Here is a 21,630-nt window from a genome sequence, read left to right on the forward strand (position 1 = left end):
GGATGGCCAGCACGCAGCCAGGGAGGCATGAGTCTGACAGTCTCCAATGTACCCACAGCTGGGGTTTTCAGGGCTCCAGATGGCCCCCAAATTAGAAGAGAATCAGGGGAGGGGCCACGTGAAGCCCCTGAAGTGAGGACAGAAATCCGCATGGGACCTGGGGTTCTATGCCCTGCTATACATAGGAAGTGGGGGTTCTGAGTAGTTAGGCACCTTGTGGACCCTGGGAGGCTCAACGTGTGGATTAAGTGCAGGAGTCAGAGCCCTTGGAGGTGCCTGGGGAGCCACCTGCATACAGCTCCCGGGTGCCCACATAGAGGATGAAAGGCTCCAGGGGTTGCCAGGGCGCACTGGCGACGAAAGTGATTTCGGGAAAGTGAGGCAGCTGTCCCGGCAAGGGCCAACACAGCCAGGGACTGCCAGGGCTCCCTGGCCCCTGGGACCCCTGCTCTACCCAGGCCGGCCGCGGCCTTCCTGGACTCTCAGGAGACCCCAATCCTGGGGCCATCTCTTTTTTGTTTTGGTTTTTCCCAAAAATTCCGTAACACTTTGAGAAGTCACTAGGGAGTGAGAGAGGGTGCCGGAAGCGCGCGGCCTCCCGGGAGACGGGCCGCGGCTCCTTTGTTCCCACCACTCCTGTTGGGGTCCGGCGGGCCGCTCGCCAGCCTGCCGCGCCCCGCCCCCGCGCTGGCTCCGGGGCCGGGAGTACGCCCGAGCCTCCGTGCCCCGGGCGGCCTCCTGGGAGAATGATGGGTGCCCCGGGGCGGCCTGCGCTGCGATGACCGGCAGTAACCCCGCCCGCGGCGCTCTGGGCCGGGGTCAACGACCGCGCTCGCGCTGTGGCCCGCGCCGCGTTGCGCGGCCAGCCGCGGGTCCATCACCCTATCACCTAGCAACGCCCACTCGCGCACCACTATTGGACAGACGCGAGCGGCTCCGGCGTCCGATTGGCCGTCGCGGCGGCACAGGCCACGCCCCCCAGCTCCGCGCGCGCACGGCTGTGGCGGGGTCTCGGCGGCGCGAGTTCCGGGGACGCGGGCTGGTTCCTTGGGTTGGGCTGTCTGCGCTTGCCCGGCGCGGTCCAGGCGTGGCCCCGGTTAGTCCCAGTGTGAACCAAGCACGCTGTCCCACCTAGCGCGCGTGCCGCACACGCGGCGGGAGGAGCGGGGCGCTGGGGTGGGCGCCGGCCTGACCCGCGCGCTGTGCCCCGCGCGGGGAGGGAGCCAGGGCGGAAGCGGAGGGGAGCGCGCCCGCACAGGCCGGGCGGGGGGTGGCGCGCGCGGGCATCACCCCACCGACGGCGGCGCGCCGGGTCCCGGGGCGCAGCCCTGACGCTCATTGGCCTGGGCGGCGCAGCCAAGCTGTCAGCCCATGTGGCGTGGCCGCGCGGGGATGGCCGCGGTTTAAATAGCGCCGGCGCGGCCTAGAGGGAGCCAGAGAGACCGCAGCGGCACCCGCTCCGCTCCTCCCGCCGTGCTCACCGTCCGCCGCCTGCCGCTCGCCGCCGCCGCCGCCTGGTCCAGGTACGCGGCGCTCCGCGGGGCTCGGAGTCGGGCGGCCGGGCAGGGACCGCGCGGCTGGCGACGGCAGCGGCCCTCTCCTGGGCCCCTGGCGGCCTGGAGGGCGCCGACCGCGGGCCTCCGCGCCCACAAAGACACAGCCCGGCCGGCACGCGCTCCCACCGGCCGCGGCCCGGGGCAGCCCGCCGGGTCGGGCCTCTGGACCGGGAGGGTGCGGACGGGGCGGCGGCCAGCCCATCGGCCGGCTGGCTACCGTCACGTGGCCCGCGGGTTGCGGGAGGTAGGGCGCCGCGGGCCTGCAGGCGGCCCGCGTGGACGGGGCGAGGGCGGGCGCCGGAGCCTTCACTCCCGCCGGGGGCCCAATGCGGTGCGCGGGGCGCAGGCTGAAAGAGGCTGGGGGAGGCCCTGGGAGTGCACGAGGCCTCGGCGGAAGTTGCCGGACCAGCCGGCCTGCCTCCTTACCTTGGGCCCGGCCCCTCGCCTTCAAGGCGGCAGAAATCCTCCGCGCTGGACCCCTGGCTTCGGGCTCCTGGGCAGATGTTTCAGGAACTTAGATTCTTGGCAAAGCCCACTGCTGCCTCGCCTGGGCACAGAATCCTGAGGCCTCACCTGCCCAGCGTCTGGCAGGAGTGGTGCTCCAGGTTGGATCCTGCTGGGAGACCCGTCCTACTGGCAGAGGCCACCTTCACCCCATTTCCTCAAGGTCTTGGCACCCATAGTGCCCAGGCTTGTCCCCCCTGGGTCCCTCCCAGTCCTGACATCTTCTATGCTGCCCTGGGATGAGCATCCTTGCTGGCTGACCAGACAGACGCTGGTTTCCTGCTGGCTCTCTGGAGAGCCACCTTTTTCTGCCCTGGCTGGCCCTCCCTGGGTGGAGCTTGCACAGCTCCTGCTGACTGCAGAGGGTGGGGAATCAGGGCCGCACAGCCTGGGGGGGGTCAACCCAGGTCAGGCCTCTGCACAGAAAGGGTCAGAGCTCCTGAGGTGGCAGGCCAGAAGTAAGACCCAGGAACACCAGTCCACCCAGTGAGAGGGGAGGGTGGGAGGGTGGGGCCTGGATCAAGGTCTCCACGTGGGGCTTTCTAAGCGCCTGTCCTCAGGCAAGCCCCTAGGAAGGGTGAGGAGCAGCTCAGGCCAGCACTCCACACCACCAGTGGATCAGGGCGGTCCTCACCAAGGCCGGTTATGCCCCTGAGGCAGTGGTGGTGTGTGTGTTGAAGCAGGGACTGACCTACCTTGGGCTCTCCACAGAGAGGAACCATGGAGGAGGTTGTGATTGCTGGAATGTCGGGGAAGTTGCCCGAGTCGGAGAATCTGCAGGAGTTCTGGGCCAACCTCATTGGTGGTGTGGACATGGTCACGGACAATGACCGGCAGTGGAAGGCAGGTGAGTGGCTGCAGGCCCCAGCTGGAGGGTGCTCCAGGCTATGCCTCAGGCTCCTCCAGCCTGCAGAGCAGGGCTTGTGAACTTTGCCCTTCCTGGGCCAGCTGGACTCTTAAGAGGACAGGTGTGCTGCTGGAGTCCTGCGTCCAGGGTGCTGGAGACAGGCCCTTCTGGCGTGCTGCCTCCTCCTGTGCCCTGCACTAACAGACACCAGGTGCTCAGGGAGGCTGGCTCAACTCTTTCATGCCCAGTGGGTTCTTCGACAAAGCAGTGCTACCTGATGGACGGGTGTGAGTCAGCATGGTGGGTCTGGCCTGGCCTGGACACCTTAGGATAGGCAGAGGGTCTCCCTGCTGGGGTCGAGTGAGCAGCAGGGACAACTCCTGGCTTCCTGCAGCAGTCTCTGCTCTGGAGGGTTCCTTCTTAGAGGTGGGGCTGGGCGTGGCAGACCTGCCTTGGTGGCTCCCCAGAGCCACTGAAGAGCAGGGTTTCATTATCTCCTCTAGCTCCGGGCCCCTTGTGACACCCAGGGACACCTCTATGGAGACGAAAGCTGTCTCTGTGTCCACAGGGCTCTATGGTCTGCCCAGGCGGTCTGGCAAGCTGAAGGACCTGTCCAAGTTTGATGCCTCCTTCTTTGGAGTCCACCCCAAGCAGGCGCACACAATGGATCCCCAGCTTCGGCTGCTGCTGGAGGTCACCTATGAGGCCATTGTGGATGGAGGTGGGTGGAGGGGTGCTGCTGGCCACCCTGGGGGCCTGCAGTTAAAGAAGCTTCCTCCAGGCTTCTCACTGCCTCTGCAGTGGCCAGGGCTGGGGCTGCTCAGCTGGCACTGGCCAGCATGCACGAGGCCCCAACACCACAGAAAAAGTGCCAGCCACGTCTGTTTTGTCTCTGAGAGTGCCTGGAGTGTCGAGGAGAGTGGCGTGAGCCACCTTCTCCTGCCGACCCTGACTGGGGGCCAATGGCTTGGGAGGCGGGCCCTGGGCAGATCGAAGTTTCACAACCGCACACCAGCAGTGTCCCAGGTGTGCCCTGTTGCCCCAGTTTCCTCACTCCTGATGCCTGGCTGGTTGGCTGGTCTTGGGGCAAGGGTGCGGCTGACAGCAGAGCAGGTAGCTCTGGCCAAGGGGGGCTTGGTCTCCTGCCAGGGCCATAGCCCCTGTGCTTCTACACCGCGCGCCCCCCCCCCCCCCCCGCCTCAGCTTGGCTTCAACTTTGAGAGGCCCTGCCCTGCTGATGTGCAGGGTGCCTCCAGCAGCTGTCTCTGGTCCCTGGGTCCTACTACTTGTGGCATGGACTCGTCCCCAGCAGGCAGACCTTGTAAGGTGGTTGGGGTGAGCCTCAGGTCACTGGATGCTGAGCAGCCCAGAGCTGCTGTTGCAGGCAGTGTGGCTCACTTGTACCCACCCTTAGATGAGGGTCAGCTGGCAGGGTAGGACCCTGGTGGCTCTGCAGTGGGAGCAGCAATGGGAGGAGCACCCTTGCCTTAGGCCTTCCCACTGCGCAGGCCCATCCTGGATAGCGTGCACAGCTCCCTGGGGACTGACTGTCCAGTGTCCCTCTTTCCAGTCTGGACACTTGGCCTTCGTCTCCCTGCTGCTCCTTATCTCAGCCTGTCCCAGGGCAGGCTGCCCTTGGAGCTGAGGTGCTCATTGGCCAGTGGGTTTCCAGACTTACCAGTGACACCAAGGGCCAAGGGAGTTGCCTGGGGACAATACTGTCCACTGTCCTTGTGGCTGCCTATGGCTGCCGCCTGACCTAGTTGGGGATCCGTCTGCCCCACTGATGCCCCATTTCCTCTGTGACCTGGTCTTCCACGCGACCAGCGCTGGCTTCATGAAAGAAGTTTCCATTCCTGAGTAAATGCTAGGGAGCTTTAAATCAAAAAGACTCTTATGACCTTTGATACCAGCTACGGGACGGCTCCTCCTAGCTCCAGCCTCCAGCCACCTAATGTGGTAGCGAGGTTTACAGAAGAGACGAGAGAGAGAGAGAGAGAGAGAGAGAGGGAACACGCCAGGGAGTGGGCTTTTATTGGGGAACAAAAAATTCCAGGGAAAATCACATCCAATGAAGGTTAAGGGGGGCAGCATCCCAAGGTCAGGGGCAACGATTGGGTCTTAGGGGCAGTGGCCAGACACGCCTCTGCATGGACAAGCCCTCGGACCTGGAGAAGGGTGGGGAATAGCTCTGACACAGTTGTGTTTAAGCGCATCTCGCCCAGCCAGGGAGGTAACTCAAATCATGTGCGAGGATGGCCTCCCACAACCTGGTTCTTATTTTCCCCCAACCTGGGCTGGCTGCCGGCCCCAAGTAGCTCCCACCTCCTCTGCAGGACACCTCGCCTCACTCAGGCCCCTCGTAGAGTGCTGAGAGGGCGTCCCCTCGCTCTGAGGCACAGGCCAAGGGCTGTGCCTCCACCCACAGAGTTGGACGGGGAGGGCTGGGCCTGACTGCTGCTTCTGACAGGCATCAACCCGGCGTCGCTGAGAGGGACACACACAGGTGTCTGGGTGGGTGTGAGTGGCTCCGAGGCATCGGAGGCCCTGAGCCGGGACCCTGAGACGCTCCTGGGCTACAGCATGGTGGGCTGCCAGCGAGCCATGATGGCCAACAGGCTCTCCTTCTTCTTTGACTTCAAAGGTGGGTTTAACCCAGGTGGCATAACCCGGTTCTGGGTCTCTGGCCCCCTCGCGTGTTGTTCAGAAACCCAGTGGGGCCCAGGAAGGCAGGCTTCTGCTCCGGAATGCCCACATCTGTCTCGTGCCGCTGCTTACAGGGCCCAGCATTGCCCTGGACACAGCCTGCTCCTCCAGCCTGATGGCGCTGCACAACGCCTACCAGGCTGTCCGCAGTGGGGAGTGCCCCGCTGCCATTGTGGGTGGCATCAACGTGCTGCTGAAGCCCAACACTTCCGTGCAGTTCATGAAGCTGGGCATGCTCAGCCCAGAGGGCACCTGCAAGTCCTTCGATGACTCAGGTAGGGATAGCAGGAAGGCCCAGCTGGGGGTCTCCCTGGTCACTTTGGCCAGCTGAGCCCTTGAAGTCTTAAGGGTCAGGCAGGGCAGTGGGACAGGACAGCTTTCCTTCTGAGCCTCTCCTGTCATCTGCCAGCCTATCCCAGTAACCCCTCCCCAGAGCAGCCATCTGCCAAGCAGATGCTCCCTGTGGAGCCTGGGCTGAACCAGACCTCAATTCGGGTACCACTTTGTCCCAGGAAACGGGTATTGCCGCTCGGAGGCTGTGGTAGCAGTTCTGCTGACCAAGAAGTCTCTGGCCAGGCGGGTATACGCCACCATCCTGAATTCTGGCACCAACACAGATGGCTACAAGGAACAAGGTGGGTATGGGGGCGCTGAACTACCAGACTAGAGAATACTCTTAGAGGTGAAGGCCGTGTACCCCTGATAGATGGGCCCCTGGCGGTGTGCACACCATCCCTGCCTCTCAACCTATCAGCAGAAGCCCCAGGAGCTTGAAAGCTGGCCCTGCACGTGAAGCTAGCATGCTGGTCCTGAGGTCTATGGGCTTTTGGCCTCAGGCCTGGCTGAAGAGTTTGTGTCCAGGCCTCCGGCCCGTCAGTTTGGAGGCCTGGAAGCTGCTGAGATCTAATGCACGTCTCCACACAGGTGTGACCTTCCCCTCTGGAGAGGCCCAGGAGCAGCTCCTCCACTCCCTGTACCAGATGGCTGGGGTGGCCCCCGAGTCCCTCGAGTACATTGAGGCCCATGGCACAGGCACCAAGGTGAAGGCCCCACCGAGCCCCACCCCCACTGCAGGGCCCCCTGGCCGCAACCTTGACTCTCTGTGTCCCCACAGGTGGGAGACCCCCAGGAGCTGAATGGAATCGTCCGAGCCTTGTGCACCACCCGCCAGGAGCCTTTGCTGATTGGGTCCACCAAGTCCAACATGGGACACCCCGAGCCTGCCTCTGGGCTTGCAGCCCTGGCCAAGGTCAGTGGTTGAGCTTTGTGGGTTGGGCCCCCGTTCCCAAGGCATCTATGCACTGTGGCCTCCATTCCTACCTTGCACCCCTGTTCCCAAGGCTGCGCTGCAGACTGGGCATGACAGGAGAGCTTGGGCCTGGCCTGCTGCTGCTGCAGGGTCCCTGACTGAGGGCCAGGAGCGGTTGTGCCAGAGCAGGTGGGCATCTGCTCTGGGGCACCCACACCTGCATTGCAGTCCTGCATGCTTGTCCATCCCCACTTCTTGACCAATCAGCAGAGTCCTGGGGCACCTTAAGGCTGTCCCTCAGTGGAGAGCAGGCATGCCAGCCTGGAGGACCACGGTCCCTGGGCTTCCAGCCTATCAGGCTGGGAGACAGCAGGGGCTCCAGAGAGGACACTGACTTAAAGAGGTGGAGGGTCTTGTACCCTGTATTGCAGCCCATGCGGCCACATGGAAGTCCCCGGACCCCTGTACAGAGGCAGGCCTGAGTCCATGAGTAGATAACCTGCATTTTTTAAAAATTTGGTACAGAGGATTGAACGAACCAGGGGTTCTGGATTCAAAGCCAGCCTTAGCAATTTAGTGAGGCTATAAGCAACTTAGCAAGACCTTGTTTCTAAGTAAAATGCATAAAAAAAAAAGAGGACTGGGAGCTGGGTGTGATGGCCCTTGGGTTCAATCCCTAGCACCCCCCACCCCCAAATGTGAACCCAGGGGCACTTGACCTCTGAGGCATACCCAGCCCTTTTTTTAAAAAAAAAATATTTATTTTTTAGTTTTTGGCAAACATAGCATCTTTGTCTGTATGTGGTGCTGAGGATCAAACCCGGGCCGCACGCATGCCAGGCGAGCGCGCTACCGCTTGAGCCACATCCCCAGCCCCTACCCAGCCCTTTTTGTTTTTTATTTTGAGACAGGGCCTCGCTAAGTAGTTTAGGGTCTCCCTATGTTGCTGAGGTTGACTTAGAACTTGCAGTTCTCCAGCCTTAGCCTCACAAGTTGCTGGGGTCATCTGTCCACCAACCACATTCTCTGGTTACAGGTGCTGCTATCCCTGGAGCATGGGCTTTGGGCCCCCAACCTGCACTTCCACAACCCCAACCCTGAGATCCCCGCTCTGCAAGATGGGCGGCTACAGGTGGTAGACCAGCCCCTGCCCATCCGCGGTGGCATCGTGGGCATAAACTCCTTTGGCTTTGGAGGCTCCAATGTACATGTCATTCTCCAACCCAACACGTACCTGCCCCCAGTGCCCGCTCCCCATGCCCCTCTGCCCCGCCTGCTGCAGGCCAGTGGGCGCACTGCAGAGGCTGTGCGAAGCCTGCTGGATGAGGGCTGCCAGCATGGCCAGGACATGGCCTTTGTGAGCATGCTCAACAGCATCGCACACACCCCTGTGGCCACCATGCCCTTCAGGGGCTATGCTGTGCTGGGTGTCGAGGATGGAGGCCAGGAAGTGCAGCAGGTCCCCCCTGGTCGGCGCCCACTCTGGTTCATCTGCACAGGTGAGACCCCCCCCAAGCCCCCATTAGCCCCGTGGGGTTTGGCCTCTTTCTGGAGGGGCAGTGGAGGACAGGGTACATGGCTATATCTGTGACCCTGTGTGCTCTCTGGACAGGGATGGGCGCACAGTGGTGCAGGATGGGGCTGAGCCTCATGCGCCTGGGCCGCTTCCGTGACTCCATCCTGCGCTCTGATGAGGCAGTGAAGCCATTTGGATTGAAGGTATCAGACCTGCTCCTGAGCACAGATGAAAAGGTCTTTGATGACATCGTCCACGCCTTTGTGAGCCTTACTGCCATCCAGGTAGGGCATCTGTCCCATGCCAGGTCCCAGGGATGTTCCCAGATTGCAAAGCCTCCCAGAGAGCTGGAGTCACCAGGGTCAGATGTCCCAGCCTGTCCAGTAATGGGCTCTTTGCTAGGCAGATCCTTTTGCCGGACTCAGTGTCTTGTGGGTGAGAGGTGCTTCTGGGGGTCCTGACATCAGGCAGAGGATACCTAGGGAAGCCTGGCATGCTGGGGCTTCCAGGACCAGATGTGCTTCTTACGAGGTGGTCTGGGACAGTCAATAGGTGGGCATGGCCTAATGGGGCCAGGGGGCTGTTCATACCCAGCCACTGTCTCAGATCAACCCAATGGCCCAGGGGCTGGTATGACATGGCCTGTCCCTACCCCAGATTGCTCTTGTGGACCTGCTGACCTCCATGGGCCTGAGACCGGACGGCATTGTGGGACACTCCCTGGGGGAGGTGGCCTGTGGCTATGCCGATGGATGCCTCTCTCAGGAGGAGGCTGTGCTCTCTGCGTACTGGAGAGGCCAGTGCATCAAGGAGGCCCACCTACCGGCGGGCTCTATGGCAGCTGTGGGTAGGTGTCAGCTGTGGGTCCCTCCTCCGTGGGCCCCAGGACCTTCCAGGGAGGGATTTTGGTCTCCTGGCACCTCTGAAAAAGGAGGCTGTCTTGCAGGGAGAGGGCCACACTGCCCGGACACATCTGTGCAGCAGTCCCTGGGTGCCCCCAGAGACCCTGAGCCTGAGCTACACCCCCACAGGACGGCCTGTGGGCTCCAGGTGGCCTCACCCTGGCCCCTCTGCCACCCAGCCTCCCTCCTACGTCATCCCCATAATGACGCCTTGGCCTGAGAGCAGGCGCAGCGGGGGTGCGGGGCGGGGTGCAGGTGCCTTGGGAAGGTGTAGCTGTCATTGTGCCCTCTCCTGCCGTCATGGAAACACCCAGCTGTGCCTGTGTGACCTCTGGTCAGGCAGGGCTGGGGGCTGCCATCTTAGGTCAGCTGTGTTCACAGGCCTATCCTGGGAGGAGTCCAAACAGCGTTGCCCCGTTGGCATAGTGCCCGCCTGCCACAACTCTGAGGACACAGTGACCATCTCGGGACCTCAGGTAGGCCGTGCGGCTATGGGACAGAACTCTGCCCCACAGTGTCGTGTGTCCAGCAAGGTCTGGCTGGCCTGAGGATGAAGGCCTCTGGGACCCACCAGCCTTTGAAGGGCATTTTCCAAAAACCCCTCCCCACCACCTACTCCGAGCCCAAGCTGGGGAGACAGCATGGGAAGGTGCTGCCCGGGAGAGCTGGTCCAGGGGCCCCTGTGACCTGCGCCCTGACCACCCCAGGCTGCCGTGAGCGAGTTTGTGGAGCAGCTGAAGCAGGGGGGTGTGTTTGCCAAGGAGGTGCGGACGGGCGGCTTCGCGTTCCACTCCTACTACATGGAGGCCATTGCCCCGTCACTGCTGCAGGCCCTCAAGCAGGTGTGTGCTGGGCTGTGTGGGCCCCAGGGGACGGTGCCCGAGCTCCTGCTGACCTTGCTCTCTGGCAGGTGATCCGGGAGCCGAAGCCCCGCTCCACCCGCTGGCTCAGCACCTCCATCCCCGAGGCCCAGTGGCAGGGCAGCCTGGCCCGCACCTTCTCCCCCGAGTACAGCGTCAACAACCTGGTGAGCCCCGTGCTGTTCCAGGAGGCGCTGTGGCACGTGCCCGAGAACGCCGTGGTGCTGGAGATCGCACCCCACGCCCTGCTGCAGGTGCGCCTTGGGCTGGCCTTGGACGGGTGGCACCACTGGCCAACAGTCCCGGGGGAGGGGGACGGGTACAGCCAACAAGCCATTCGGGAGTCCCAGCCGTGGTGCCCTGCCCCCAGGCTGTGCTGAAGCGGGGCCTGAAGCCCAGCTGCACCATCATCCCCCTGATGAAGAAGGGCCATGAGGACAACCTGCAGTACTTCCTCACCAACATCGGCAAACTGCACCTGGCAGGGTGGGTCTCCCTCCCGTCCCACTCCCCAGGGACTGGGCACCATGCTGTCTCCAGATGGCCCCTAGGCTGTGGCCTTTGTTGCCCGCAGCTTGGCCAGCTCAGGGCTTGGGGGTGGTTGGAAGTGGGCCACGGGTCTGAGAGCCCCAGGAGCTGAGGCACTCACTCCTCCCTCCCCTCTTGCCAGCATCAATGTCAGCCCTGATGCCCTGTTCCCGCCTGTGGACTTCCCGGCTCCCCGGGGAACCCCCCTCATCTCCCCCCTCATCAAATGGGACCACAGCCAGACCTGGGATGTCCCGGCCACAGAGCACTTCCCCAATGGGTCCAGCTCCGCCTCTGCTACCGTCTATGCCATTGGTGAGCTGGGAGCTGGGCTGGGCAGTGGGCTCCTCCCTGGCTGTGCATGCAAGCACTGAGACTGGTGCCCCCTGCAGACACCAGTCCCGAGTCTCCCGACCACTACCTGCTGGACCACTGCATTGATGGCCGCGCCCTCTTCCCTGCCACTGGCTACTTGTGCCTGGTCTGGAGGACGCTGGCCCACCGCCTGGGCCTATCTCTGGAGCAGGTACCAGTGGTATTTGAGGATGTGACACTGCACCAGGCCACCATCCTGCCCCGGACAGGTGAGGAGGCTCCAGGCAGGGTGCCCCTGGGGAGGAGGGTCCCGCCCAGTCTGACCAGCTGCTCCACAGGGACGGTGCCCCTGGAGGTGCAGCTGCTGGAGGCGTCCCGTGCCTTCGAGATCTCTCAGAACGGCAGCCTGATAGTGAGCGGTGAGTGGGGCCTGGCTGAGCCTAGGGCCTGGGGCTGAGGACTGGTTTGCTGCACCCTGGCTCAGGCCCGCTGCTTCTCCTGTCCATAGGGAAGGTCTATCAATGGGAGGACCCTGACCCCAAGCTCTTTGAGCACCCAGAAGACCTAGGCCCTGCTGAGGCCTTGCCCACCTCCTGCCTGACCCAGGCAGACATCTATAAGGACCTGCGGCTGCGTGGCTATGACTACGGCCCCCACTTCCAGGGCATCCTCGAGGCCACTCTTGAAGGTGGGCACTGGCATTCCAGTTATTCAGATGGCCACCAGGGAGCCCTTCTCGACAGCTGGGGCAGCAGAGCCGAGAGGGAATGGAGGGCCTGTGGGTTCAGGAGGTGGCCCCAAGGCAGGCAAGGCCCAGCCTGCTGACCACCTTCTCTGTACAGGCAATTCAGGCAAGCTGCTCTGGAAGGACAACTGGGTGACCTTCCTGGACACAATACTACAGATGTCCATCTTGAGCTCAGGCCACCACAGCCTGCACCTGCCCACCCGCATCACTGCCGTGCACATTGACCCTGCCAGCCACCTGCAGAAAGTGTATGCGCTGCAGGGGGAGACCCAAGGTAGCACTGCTTACAGCCCCTGCTTCATGCCCTGCGTGTCCCCAGCCTGCCCTGCCTGTCCTCACTGGCCTGTCCTGCAGGGGCTGACATGGTGGTGGATCACCATCTGAAGACGGTGGTTGCTGGCGGCGTCCATATCATGCAGCTGCACACCACGGCGGCCCCACGGCGGCAGCACGAGCAGCTGACCCCCATCCTGGAGAAGTTCTGTTTCTCTCCCCACCTGGAAACGGGGTGCCTGTCCCAGAGAGCCGAGCTTCAGGAGGAGATGCAGCTGTGCAAAGGTGAGGCCCCGGGAGCTGCGAGTGCCTCTGGGGACAGGGAGGTGCCCTAGGAAGGCCTGCTACCAGGCTTGACCTGGCAGCCCCTCACCTGTGGTCCCCAAGCCTGCCTCTCCCCCCTGCTCAGGGGAGCACAGATCCCAGACCAGGCCCCTCCCGCCGTGCCACGATGAGCCGGGTCATGTCCTAAGCCACTGGACTGGGGGCTGGGACACTGAACCCACCCTCCTGGGCGGGCCACACAACTAGCCTGCCTACCGTCTGCCGGCCGGGTCCTGCTCCTTCCATCTGTTCCTCCTGTGGCAGGTCAGGCAGTGGGCCTAAGGGGTGGCTGGAGGCTCAGAGAACACTGGCCTCTCTTCTCTCCAGGACTGGCACAGGCACTACAGGCCAGGGCAGCCCAGCCAGGGCTGAAGACGTCGGTGCTTGGGCTGGATGGGGCCCGGGAGCCCCCACAGCAGGGACTGTCTCGGCTGTTGGCCGCTGCCTGCCATTTGCAGCTCAACGGCAACCTGCAGCAGGAGCTGGGCCAGGCACTGGTGCAGGAGAAGGCCCTGCTGCCCGAGGACGCCCTGCTCAGTGGCCTCCTCGACTCCGTAGCACTGAAGGCCTGTGTGGACACAGCCCTGGAGAACTTGCCCAGCCTCAAGATGAAGGTGGTGGAGGTAGGCGCTGGGCAAGGCAGCCAAGGCGCTCCTCTGGGTCCAGCACTTGGTTCTATTTGAGACGGGGGAAAATCCAACCCCACTAGCAGAACAGAAGGAAGTGGTGTTGGGAGAGGGGGACGCTCCTGGGGCAGGGCCCAATGCCAGTCTGCAAGTGGCTAATCCACTTCATGCGGCTGCCCTGGGAGACTCTGGACTCCAAGCCAGGAGCACCACAGACGGGCCTCTGGTAAAAGACAGGCAGCTGCCTGTGTGTGCCCCTGGCTGGCAGTGCCCACAGAGCTGGCTGGCCCCTGGACATTGGTTTCCACTGTGGCCTGGGTACCCCTGCCCCGGGTGGCTGATCTGAGAAGCTGCCCCCTCCCCCCAGGTGCTGGCTGGTGACGGACACCTGTACTCCCGCGTCCCGGCTCTGCTCAACACCCAGCCCATGCTGCAGCTGGATTACACGGCCACAGACCGCCAGGCCCAGGTGCTGGAGGCTGCCGCCTCCTTACTGCAGCAGTACGAAGTGGCACGGGGCAAGTGGGACCCCGCGGACCCTGCCCCTAGCAGCCTGGGCATGGCCGATCTGCTGGTGTGCAACTGTGCTGTGGCCTCCCTGGGGGACCCAGCCTTGGCCCTGGGCAACATGGCAGCTGCCCTCAAGGAGGGAGGCTTCTTGCTACTTCATGCCGTGCTCAGGGGGCATGCTCTTGGAGACATCCTGGCCTTACTCAGCTCAGAGCCACAGCACGGGCCCAGCCTCCTGAGCCAGGTACCTCTGCTGGGTGCTTAGGGCTGGGTAGGGTGGGGGCGGGCTGGGCAGGCTGGGCACTGACCCCCATGCACACTCCCAGGATGAGTGGGAGAGTCTGTTCTCCAAGACTGCACTGCACCTTGTCGGCCTCAAGAAGTCCTTCTACGGCTCTGTGCTCTTCCTGTGCCGCCGGCCTGCCCCACAGGACAGCCCCATCTTCCTGCCCGTGGAGGACAGCAGCTTCCAATGGGTGGACTCCCTGAAGGTCAGCTCTGGGACTGGACCCTGCACGGCACGGCGCGGCACGGCACGGCACGGCACGGCACGGCACGGCGCGGCTGGGACCTTCCTGGAGGCTAACTCTCTCGTTCTGCAGGGCGTTCTGGCAGAGTCCTCCTCCCAACCTGTGTGGCTGACCGCCACTAGCTGCCCCACCTCAGGCGTGGTGGGCTTGGTGAACTGTCTCCGCAGAGAGCCTGGTGGGCACCGGATCCGGTAGGAGAGGTGCCCTCTAGCTGTGCCCGCCCCATCCCACCCTGCCCCGCCCTCAGTTTTCTAAACCACCTCTGTCCACCCGTAGGTGCATCCTGCTGTCCAACCTCAGCAGCACGTCCCCCATCCCCAAGGTGGACCTTGGATCCACAGAACTGCAGAGGGTGCTACAGGGTGACCTGGTGATGAACGTATACCGCGACGGAGCCTGGGGTGCTTTCCGCCACTTCCCACTGGAGCAGGGTGAGCCCAGGCCACCGTGCCCCTGCCCCTGCCTGCTGGGCCAAGGAGGAGGGTGAGGACCCCGGCCAGCGAGGCCCTGTTTCAGCCCTGCTTCTGGTGCCCAGACAAGCCCGAGGAGCAGACGAGGCACGCCTTTGTGAACGTCCTCACCCGGGGGGACCTCTCCTCCATCCGCTGGGTGTGCTCGCCCCTGAGGCACGTGCAGCCCAGCAGCCCTGGGATGCAGCTCTGCACCATCTACTACGCCTCGCTCAACTTCCGAGACATCATGCTGGCCACGGGCAAGCTTTCCCCCGACGCCATCCCAGGTACCCGGGAGCTGGCCTGGGGTGGGCTGGGCAGGACCGCTGCGGGCCCAAGAGGAGAGCGCTCCTCTCAGCCTTGCAGGTAGGGCAGGCCTGCTGACAGGAGTTGTGTTCTCTGTCCCCAGGGAAGTGGGCCAACCGGGACTGCATGCTGGGCATGGAATTCTCGGGCCGCGATGCCTGTGGCCAGCGTGTGATGGGGCTGGTGCCTGCCGAAGGCCTGGCCACCTCCATCCTGGTGTCCTCCCAATTCCTCTGGGATGTGCCTTCTGGCTGGTGAGTGGGCGGGCCGGATGCTGGAGGCCCCACAACATGGCGGCTGCCGGCTGGCCCCGCTGACCCTGCACTGCGCCCTCAGGACCCTGGAGGAGGCAGCCTCCGTGCCCGTCGTCTACTCCACGGCCTACTACGCCCTGGTGGTGCGCGGGCGCATGCAGCGCGGAGAGACGGTGCTCGTCCACTCGGGCTCTGGCGGCGTGGGCCAGGCAGCCATCGCCATCGCGCTCAGCATGGGATGCCGCGTCTTCACCACCGTGGGTAAGGCACAGTCCTCTGCGAGCACCTGGCCCGCGAGGACCTCCCAGCAAGGCTCACTGACGTCTCTGCCCAGGCTCGGCGGAGAAGCGGGCGTACCTCCAGGCCAGGTTCCCCCAGCTGGAGGACTCCAGCTTTGCCAACTCCCGGGACACGTCGTTTGAACAGCACGTGCTGCGGCACACCGCTGGGAGAGGTGAGCAGCCCGCCTCGCCTCGCCTCCTTCCAGCCGGGCTGGGGAGGAGCCACCCGCCTCTTCGGGTGCCTGACCTGGCCCTTTGCAGGCGTCGACCTGGTCCTGAACTCCCTGGCGGAGGAGAAGCTGCAAGCCAGCGTGCGCTGCCTGGCTCAACACGGCCGCTTCCTGGAAATTGGCAAATTCGACCTTTCTAACAACCACCCTCTGGGTGAGGCTGGCAGCCGCGGGAGGGCTGCGGGTGGCGGGCTCCAGGAGACAGTGTCCATGAAGAGCATGTCCCCCCAGGCATGGCCATCTTTCTGAAGAACGTCACCTTCCACGGCATCCTGTTGGACGCGCTCTTTGAGGACGCGGGCGCCAGCTGGCGGGAAGTGGCAGGCCTTCTGCAGGCAGGCATCCGCGACGGCGTAGTGCAGCCCCTCAAGCGCACCGTGTTCTCCAAGGCCCACGTGGAGCAGGCCTTCCGCTATATGGCCCAGGGGAAGCACATTGGCAAGGTCCTCGTGCAGGTGAGGGCAGCGCCCCGCCCGGCCCCCAGCTCAGGCCTCAGGAGGCGTCTGACCAACTGCTGCTTGTGCCTCAGGTGCACGAGGAGGACCAGGAGCCTGTGCCTCAGCGGCCACAGCCCACCCTGATGGCAGCCGTCTCCAAGACCTTCTGCCCGGCCCACAAGAGCTACGTCATCGCAGGGGGCCTGGGTGGCTTTGGCCTTGAGCTGGCCCAGTGGCTGGTGACGCGGGGGGCCCGGAAGCTTGTGCTGACCTCGCGCTCTGGGATCCGCACAGGTGAGAAGCCAGCCCCAGCAGGGTTACACACCATCCCTCCAGGGCCTCTGTGGCCCCGGGGAGGCACACTGGAAGGGGTTGGGTGTCTCCCCTTCTACTGCACTCGGCCCGTGTCCCACAGGCTTCCAGGCCAAGCGGGTCAGTGAGTGGAGGCGCCAGGGCATCCAGGTGCTGGTGTCCTCCAGCGATGCCAGCTCACTGGAGGGGGCCAGAGCCCTTGTCACGGAGGCTGTACAGCTGGGACCCATCGGAGGTGTCTTCAACCTGGCCATGGTGAGGAGAGGTGCCTGGGCAGCCACAGGGTTGGGGGCTGGCCCTCGAGCAGCAGTAGGTGCTGAGGGCATCTCCCCCCAGGTCTTGAGGGACGCCATGCTGGAGAACCAGACCCCAGGGCTCTTCCAGGATGTCAGCAAACCCAAGTATAGCGGCACCCTGAACCTGGACAGGTGCGCTGGCCTCCTCTGTTCTGTCCTGGGGGAGGCCGGGTGGGGATCCTGGATGTGATGGCTGGTGGAGAATGACGGGAGTGTCCGCAGGGTGACCCGGGAAGCCTGCCCTGAGCTGGACTACTTCGTGGCCTTCTCTTCAGTGAGCTGTGGCCGCGGCAACGCTGGCCAGAGCAACTACGGCTTCGCCAACTCCACCATGGAGCGCATCTGTGAGCAGCGCCGTCACGATGGCCTCCCAGGTGCGCCGCTGCCCGCAGCCTGACCCACAGCCCCGACCCCACAGCCCTGCCCAGCCCCTGCCCTCAGCCCTCGCCCACCAACCCCTACCCACAGGCCTCGCCGTGCAGTGGGGTGCCATTGGAGATGTGGGCATTGTCCTGGAGGCCATGGGCACCAATGACACCGTCATCGGCGGCACGCTGCCCCAGCGCATCACCTCCTGCATGGAGGTGCTGGACCTCTTCCTGAGCCAGCCACACGCCGTCCTGAGCAGCTTTGTGCTGGCTGAAAAGAAGACCCTGGCCCGCAGCAGTGCCGAGGGCCAGCAGGACTTGGTGAACGCCGTGGCACACATTCTGGGTGAGCACTGCCAGCAGAAACCTTGCTTTGCTGCGCCCTGCCCAGGGGAGGCTGCTCCCTGATCCTGCGTCCCCCGTCTGGAAGGGCGTCACCGAGGGTCGGGCACGGCAGTCTGCAGGGCCAGGGGCAGAGTTAGCTGGAGCTGCTGTGGCCCTGTGGCAGGGGCAGGGAGCCACACAGACCCAGGTGCAAGCCTCTGCACCCCTGGCCGTAGCCCGGCACCACCAGGCCATCCCCACTCCAACTGGCCCCTGGGTCCCTCCCTCCACAGGCATTCGAGATCTGGCTGGGGTCAACCTGGACAGCTCCCTGGCAGACCTGGGGCTGGACTCGCTCATGGGCGTGGAGGTACGGCAGACCCTGGAGCGGGAGCACGACCTGGTGCTCTCCATGCGTGAGGTGCGGCAGCTCACGCTGAGGAAGCTACAGGAGCTGTCCTCCCAGGCCCACGCGTCCCCCGGTACGTACGGGGGGAGGGTCCTCAGTCACCAGAGCTGCACTGGAGCAAGGCAGCTCTCTTCCTGAGGGCACTGTGTGCGCGGGAGCCCTGGGCCAGGCCAGGCCAGGCTGGCATCTGCCTCTGTCTTTGCAGAGGTGGCATCCTCCAAATCCAAGGTGGTCAGCCCAGCCCGGCAGCAGGCCCAGCTGAACGTGAGCACTCTACTGGTGAACCCCGAGGGCCCCACCTTAACACGGCTCAACTCGGTGCAGAGCTCCGAGCGGCCCCTGTTCTTGGTGCACCCCATAGAGGGCTCCACCACTGTGTTCCACAGCCTGGCCGCTAAGCTCAGCGTGCCCACCTATGGCCTGCAGTGTACCCGAGGTAAGCCCCCTAGACCTCCCGTGGACAGGCCCAGCAGTGCTCACTGCTGTGACCCTTGGCTGCTCTGCCCCTACTGAGTGCTTGCTGCTGCCCTTCCAGCTGCTCCACTGGACAGCATCCAGAGTCTAGCTGCCTACTACATCGACTGCATCAAGCAGGTGCAGCCCGAGGGCCCCTACCGGGTGGCCGGCTACTCCTATGGGGCCTGTGTGGCCTTCGAGATGTGCTCCCAACTGCAGGCCCAGCAGGGCCCGGCCCACCACAGCCTCTTCCTGTTTGACGGCTCACATGCTTACGTGGTGGCCTACACCCAGGTGAGAGCCAGGCCAGCCAGGCTGGCTGCCCCACCCAGAGCCCTGGCTTCACATGGGCCAACTCCCTGCAGAGTCCTGGACGCTGCAGAGTGCCCACTGCAGCAGCCCCTCCTGCCCCACAGAGCTATCGAGCAAAGATGACCCCTGGCTGCGAGGCGGAGGCGGAGGCGGAGGCCATGTGCTTCTTCGTGCAGCAGTTCACTGATGCTGAGCACAGCAAGGTGGGCGGAACCCAGAGCAGGGGGAGGAGCATGCTAAGGGGCGGGGCCCAGAGCTGGGGGAGGAGCATGCTAAGGGGCGGGGCCCAGCGCTGGGGGAGGCTTAGAAGGCAAGGGGCGGCGCCCAGAGTAGGAGAGGAGCTTGGCAAGGGATGGGGCCCAAGGCAGGGGAGGAGCACTGCAAGGTGGGCGGTGCCCAGGTGCCGTGGACAGTGGGTTGAGATGTGGGGCTGTGAGGGGGCCTCAGAGCCACTGGTCCACGCACACTCAGAGCCGGTTCCCTCAGGTGCTGGAGGCCTTGCTGCCACTGAAGGGCCTGGAGGAGCGCGTGGCTGCCGCCGTGGACCTCATCACCAGGAGCCACCAGGGCCTGGACCGGCAGGAACTGAGCTTCGCAGCCCTGTCCTTCTACCACAAGCTCCGGGCAGCAGAGAAGTACACGCCCAAGGCCAAGTACCATGGCAACGTGACCCTGCTACGGGCCAAGACGGGCGGCGCCTACGGGGAGGACCTGGGCTCAGATTACAACCTCTCCCAGGTGAGCGGGGACCCGCGCTGGGGCGGCACCTGAGTGGTGGGGCAGGACAGTCGCTTGACAGCCGCCACCCCCAGGTGTGTGACGGGAAGGTGTCGGTGCACATCATCGAGGGCGACCACCGCACGCTGCTAGAGGGCAGCGGGCTGGAGTCCATCATCAGCATCATCCACAGCTCCCTGGCCGAACCACGCGTGAGTGTGCGGGAGGGCTAGGTCCTGCCCCTGTCCTCGCCCTCACGGAGACCACCACACCCCCACCACACCTGGTGCACAGGGGCTGCTGGAGAGGGTCCTGCTGGTGGGACCCCGCCTGTGACCCAGCACCACCGCCTCCCCTAGCGGCTGCTAGGAGTAGGACCATCACACATGCCCCACCTGCCCACCCCCTCCAGGGTGGGCAAGGGGACCCAGAGCCGCTGACTCGGAGACACCTGATCTGTGAAGAGCCAGCGGGCCGGCAGGAGCCGGGCTGAGCCTTTTTGTATCTGTGTGGGGTTTGCCACGCTGGTTGGATAGTTGTTTCTCCATTTAAATTCTCATATTTATTGTATTGCTGGGAAAGACCCCTGAGGGCTCACCCCAATTCTGAATATGGCAGGAGGCACCTTGGGCAAACTTCCAGGGAGCACCAGACCTGCTCTGTGTCTCCCATGCACAGGGGTGGCTGCCCAGGCCCACTGGCTGGAGCCCCCGTGCCAGTCCCTGCTCCTTCTGCTCACCGCAGGGGAGGGCGGGACCCCTAGGACCCCCAGGGAACAAGGTCTCCAGCAGGTGCAGTAGCCTGTGGCCCCTGGGTCCCCAGCACCCCCGGCTGCACCCATGATGCAGGGCCTACCTCATGGCCCTGCGGACCGCGCCGGGCACCAGCTCTTCACTTTCCAAGAAATGACTCAGATGGCTGCTTGGGTTTTGAAATTGTAACTGTCAGTGTACGGAACCATGTCTGGATTTTGTTCCATTTTTACACCAACTTGGTAAATGCTGCTCTTGACCTCCTGTTACCCAAGCCTCCCCACAATTAAACCGCACATGAACGCCGACCTGGTCAGATCTCTCTCCTCCCTGACCTGTCCTGCATCTCAACCCCATCCTGCCAAGGGTGTGCCCCCACTGCCTGGCAGTCCACCAGCACGGTCCACACACGACCTGCACCCATCGGGGGAAGCAGGAGAGGGTGGGGTGCAGCCGGGCTCTGCCAGAGGAGCGGAGCCCTGCAGGCACCTTTCCAGGACCAGGCTCACTCAGCTGCCTGTGATGGGGAGGAGTCTGCTTGGGCTGGACCTACCAATGACAGATACTGGCCCCACCTACAGAGCACCTTCAGCAACACCCAGGCCACACTTACCTGAGCTGATGCACTGAACACACACAGTAGGGCGGCACTGAGTGCACACAGTAGGGCAAAGCAGTCTTGGCTGGGCGGGAGTGGGTGGGGAGGCCCCAGAGCCTGGGCGGTGTGCAGGGAAAGCCAAGCCAGCCCCGCAGGTGTGGATGTGGGTGGAGGCAGCCAGGGCCAGGACCTTGGCGCTGAGATGCAGGTGACCACGGAGAGAGCAACCAGTCAGCAGTGCCGGCCAGCCTCTCGCCCTATGATGCGACACGTCTGCCCAAAGCAAGGGGGGGGAGATGTGTCTGGCCTTAGTTCCAGAGGTCCAGCCCATGGGGGCCAGCTCGACCACTTCTGGAAGAGCTGCTTGACCAAGCAGAGGGAAAGCCAGCAAGCAGCAAGACACTGGTTCCCAGAAGCATAGCCCTAAGGGACCAGCTCCCTAAGCCAGGGCCCTCCTGGAGTTCCACCACTGCCCGGGTCCGACAGTGCACCCTTAGTGCACTGACCCACTGGCAGAGCCTCATGACCCAGCCACCTCCCAGGGCCTCTCAAGCTCGGCTGCATGGGGACAGGTCTTCAATATGGGAGCCTCGCAACTCCAGGCCCAGCTGCAAAGACGGAATGTGGCTCAGAGGAAGAGCACCCCTGGGTTCAACCCCACTACTCACAGGGGTATGGAAGAGGAGAAAGTCTTGCCAGATGCAGCCCCCCCCCAATCTTAGACTTCCCAGCTTTCAGAATCAAGAGTCTAATAAACCTCTATTGCTTATAATGTACCCAGTCTCTGGTATTCTGTTAGAGCAGTAGAAAATGGACCAAGACAGCGCTCTCCATGGCCATCAGAGGACTTAGAGACAGTAACATTTCTTTTTAATTAAAGATTTAAAGAAACTGGAACATTTTTTTCTCCCCTCCCCCATTTAGAACCAGACATTTAAGAAAATCATTGTCAAGTCTTGCTGACTGTAGAGATGATGAAACAGACTTGGCTCGCCACACAAGGAACGCACACTTTTCAAAAATCAGTCAGAAAAGTCACAGCTACAGCCTTAACAAGCAATCCTTGAGCAGTGGGGGGATCTCTGACTTTCACTCACCATGCTGTAATGCAGAAATGCCAGCTCTCACCAAG

The 21,630-nt window shown here is 63.5% G+C and overlaps 1 protein-coding gene across 1 annotated transcript; it reads left to right on the top strand.

Annotated features, from left to right (window-relative positions):
* The first annotated feature begins 1,369 nt into the window (after positions 1-1,369).
* Fasn (fatty acid synthase) lies at positions 1,370-20,208 on the top strand. Its single transcript, XM_046463214.2, has 43 exons — positions 1,370-1,523; positions 2,772-2,907; positions 3,476-3,628; positions 5,378-5,551; positions 5,688-5,888; positions 6,126-6,248; positions 6,538-6,653; positions 6,728-6,862; positions 7,899-8,361; positions 8,475-8,662; positions 9,036-9,225; positions 9,662-9,756; positions 9,988-10,122; positions 10,191-10,394; positions 10,511-10,626; positions 10,811-10,983; positions 11,061-11,252; positions 11,322-11,402; positions 11,492-11,671; positions 11,826-12,005; positions 12,086-12,289; positions 12,656-12,951; positions 13,322-13,708; positions 13,791-13,955; positions 14,067-14,185; positions 14,271-14,425; positions 14,530-14,733; positions 14,856-15,006; positions 15,089-15,267; positions 15,341-15,460; positions 15,549-15,671; positions 15,749-15,972; positions 16,047-16,248; positions 16,370-16,521; positions 16,603-16,694; positions 16,785-16,936; positions 17,031-17,276; positions 17,548-17,736; positions 17,869-18,099; positions 18,199-18,413; positions 18,536-18,634; positions 18,918-19,169; positions 19,244-20,208. The coding sequence occupies exons 2-43, from the start codon at positions 2,781-2,783 to the stop codon at positions 19,379-19,381; spliced, it is 7,521 nt and encodes a 2,506-aa protein (XP_046319170.1). The 5' UTR covers positions 1,370-1,523; positions 2,772-2,780; the 3' UTR covers positions 19,382-20,208.
* Positions 20,209-21,630: the final 1,422 nt, after the last annotated feature.

This window comes from Marmota monax, unplaced genomic scaffold (assembly GCF_021218885.2).
Source record: "Marmota monax isolate L192 unplaced genomic scaffold, Marmota_monax_Labrador192_F-V1.1 WCK01_AAM20220418_F8-fsc00220, whole genome shotgun sequence".
Taxonomy (NCBI): domain Eukaryota; kingdom Metazoa; phylum Chordata; class Mammalia; order Rodentia; family Sciuridae; genus Marmota; species Marmota monax.

What these genes read in the sequence shown, in the direction of transcription:
- Fasn (XM_046463214.2), top strand. Translation starts at nt 2,781, where the DNA reads ATGGAGGAGGTTGTGATTGCTGGAATGTCGGGGAAGTTGCCCGAGTCG. An exon ending in CCGCGTCTTCACCACCGTGG is followed by an intron (nt 15,268 to 15,340) that starts GTAAGGCACAGT and finishes GTCTCTGCCCAG; the next exon opens with GCTCGGCGGAGAAGCGGGCG. An exon ending in CGCCGTGGCACACATTCTGG is followed by an intron (nt 17,277 to 17,547) that starts GTGAGCACTGCC and finishes CTCCCTCCACAG; the next exon opens with GCATTCGAGATCTGGCTGGG.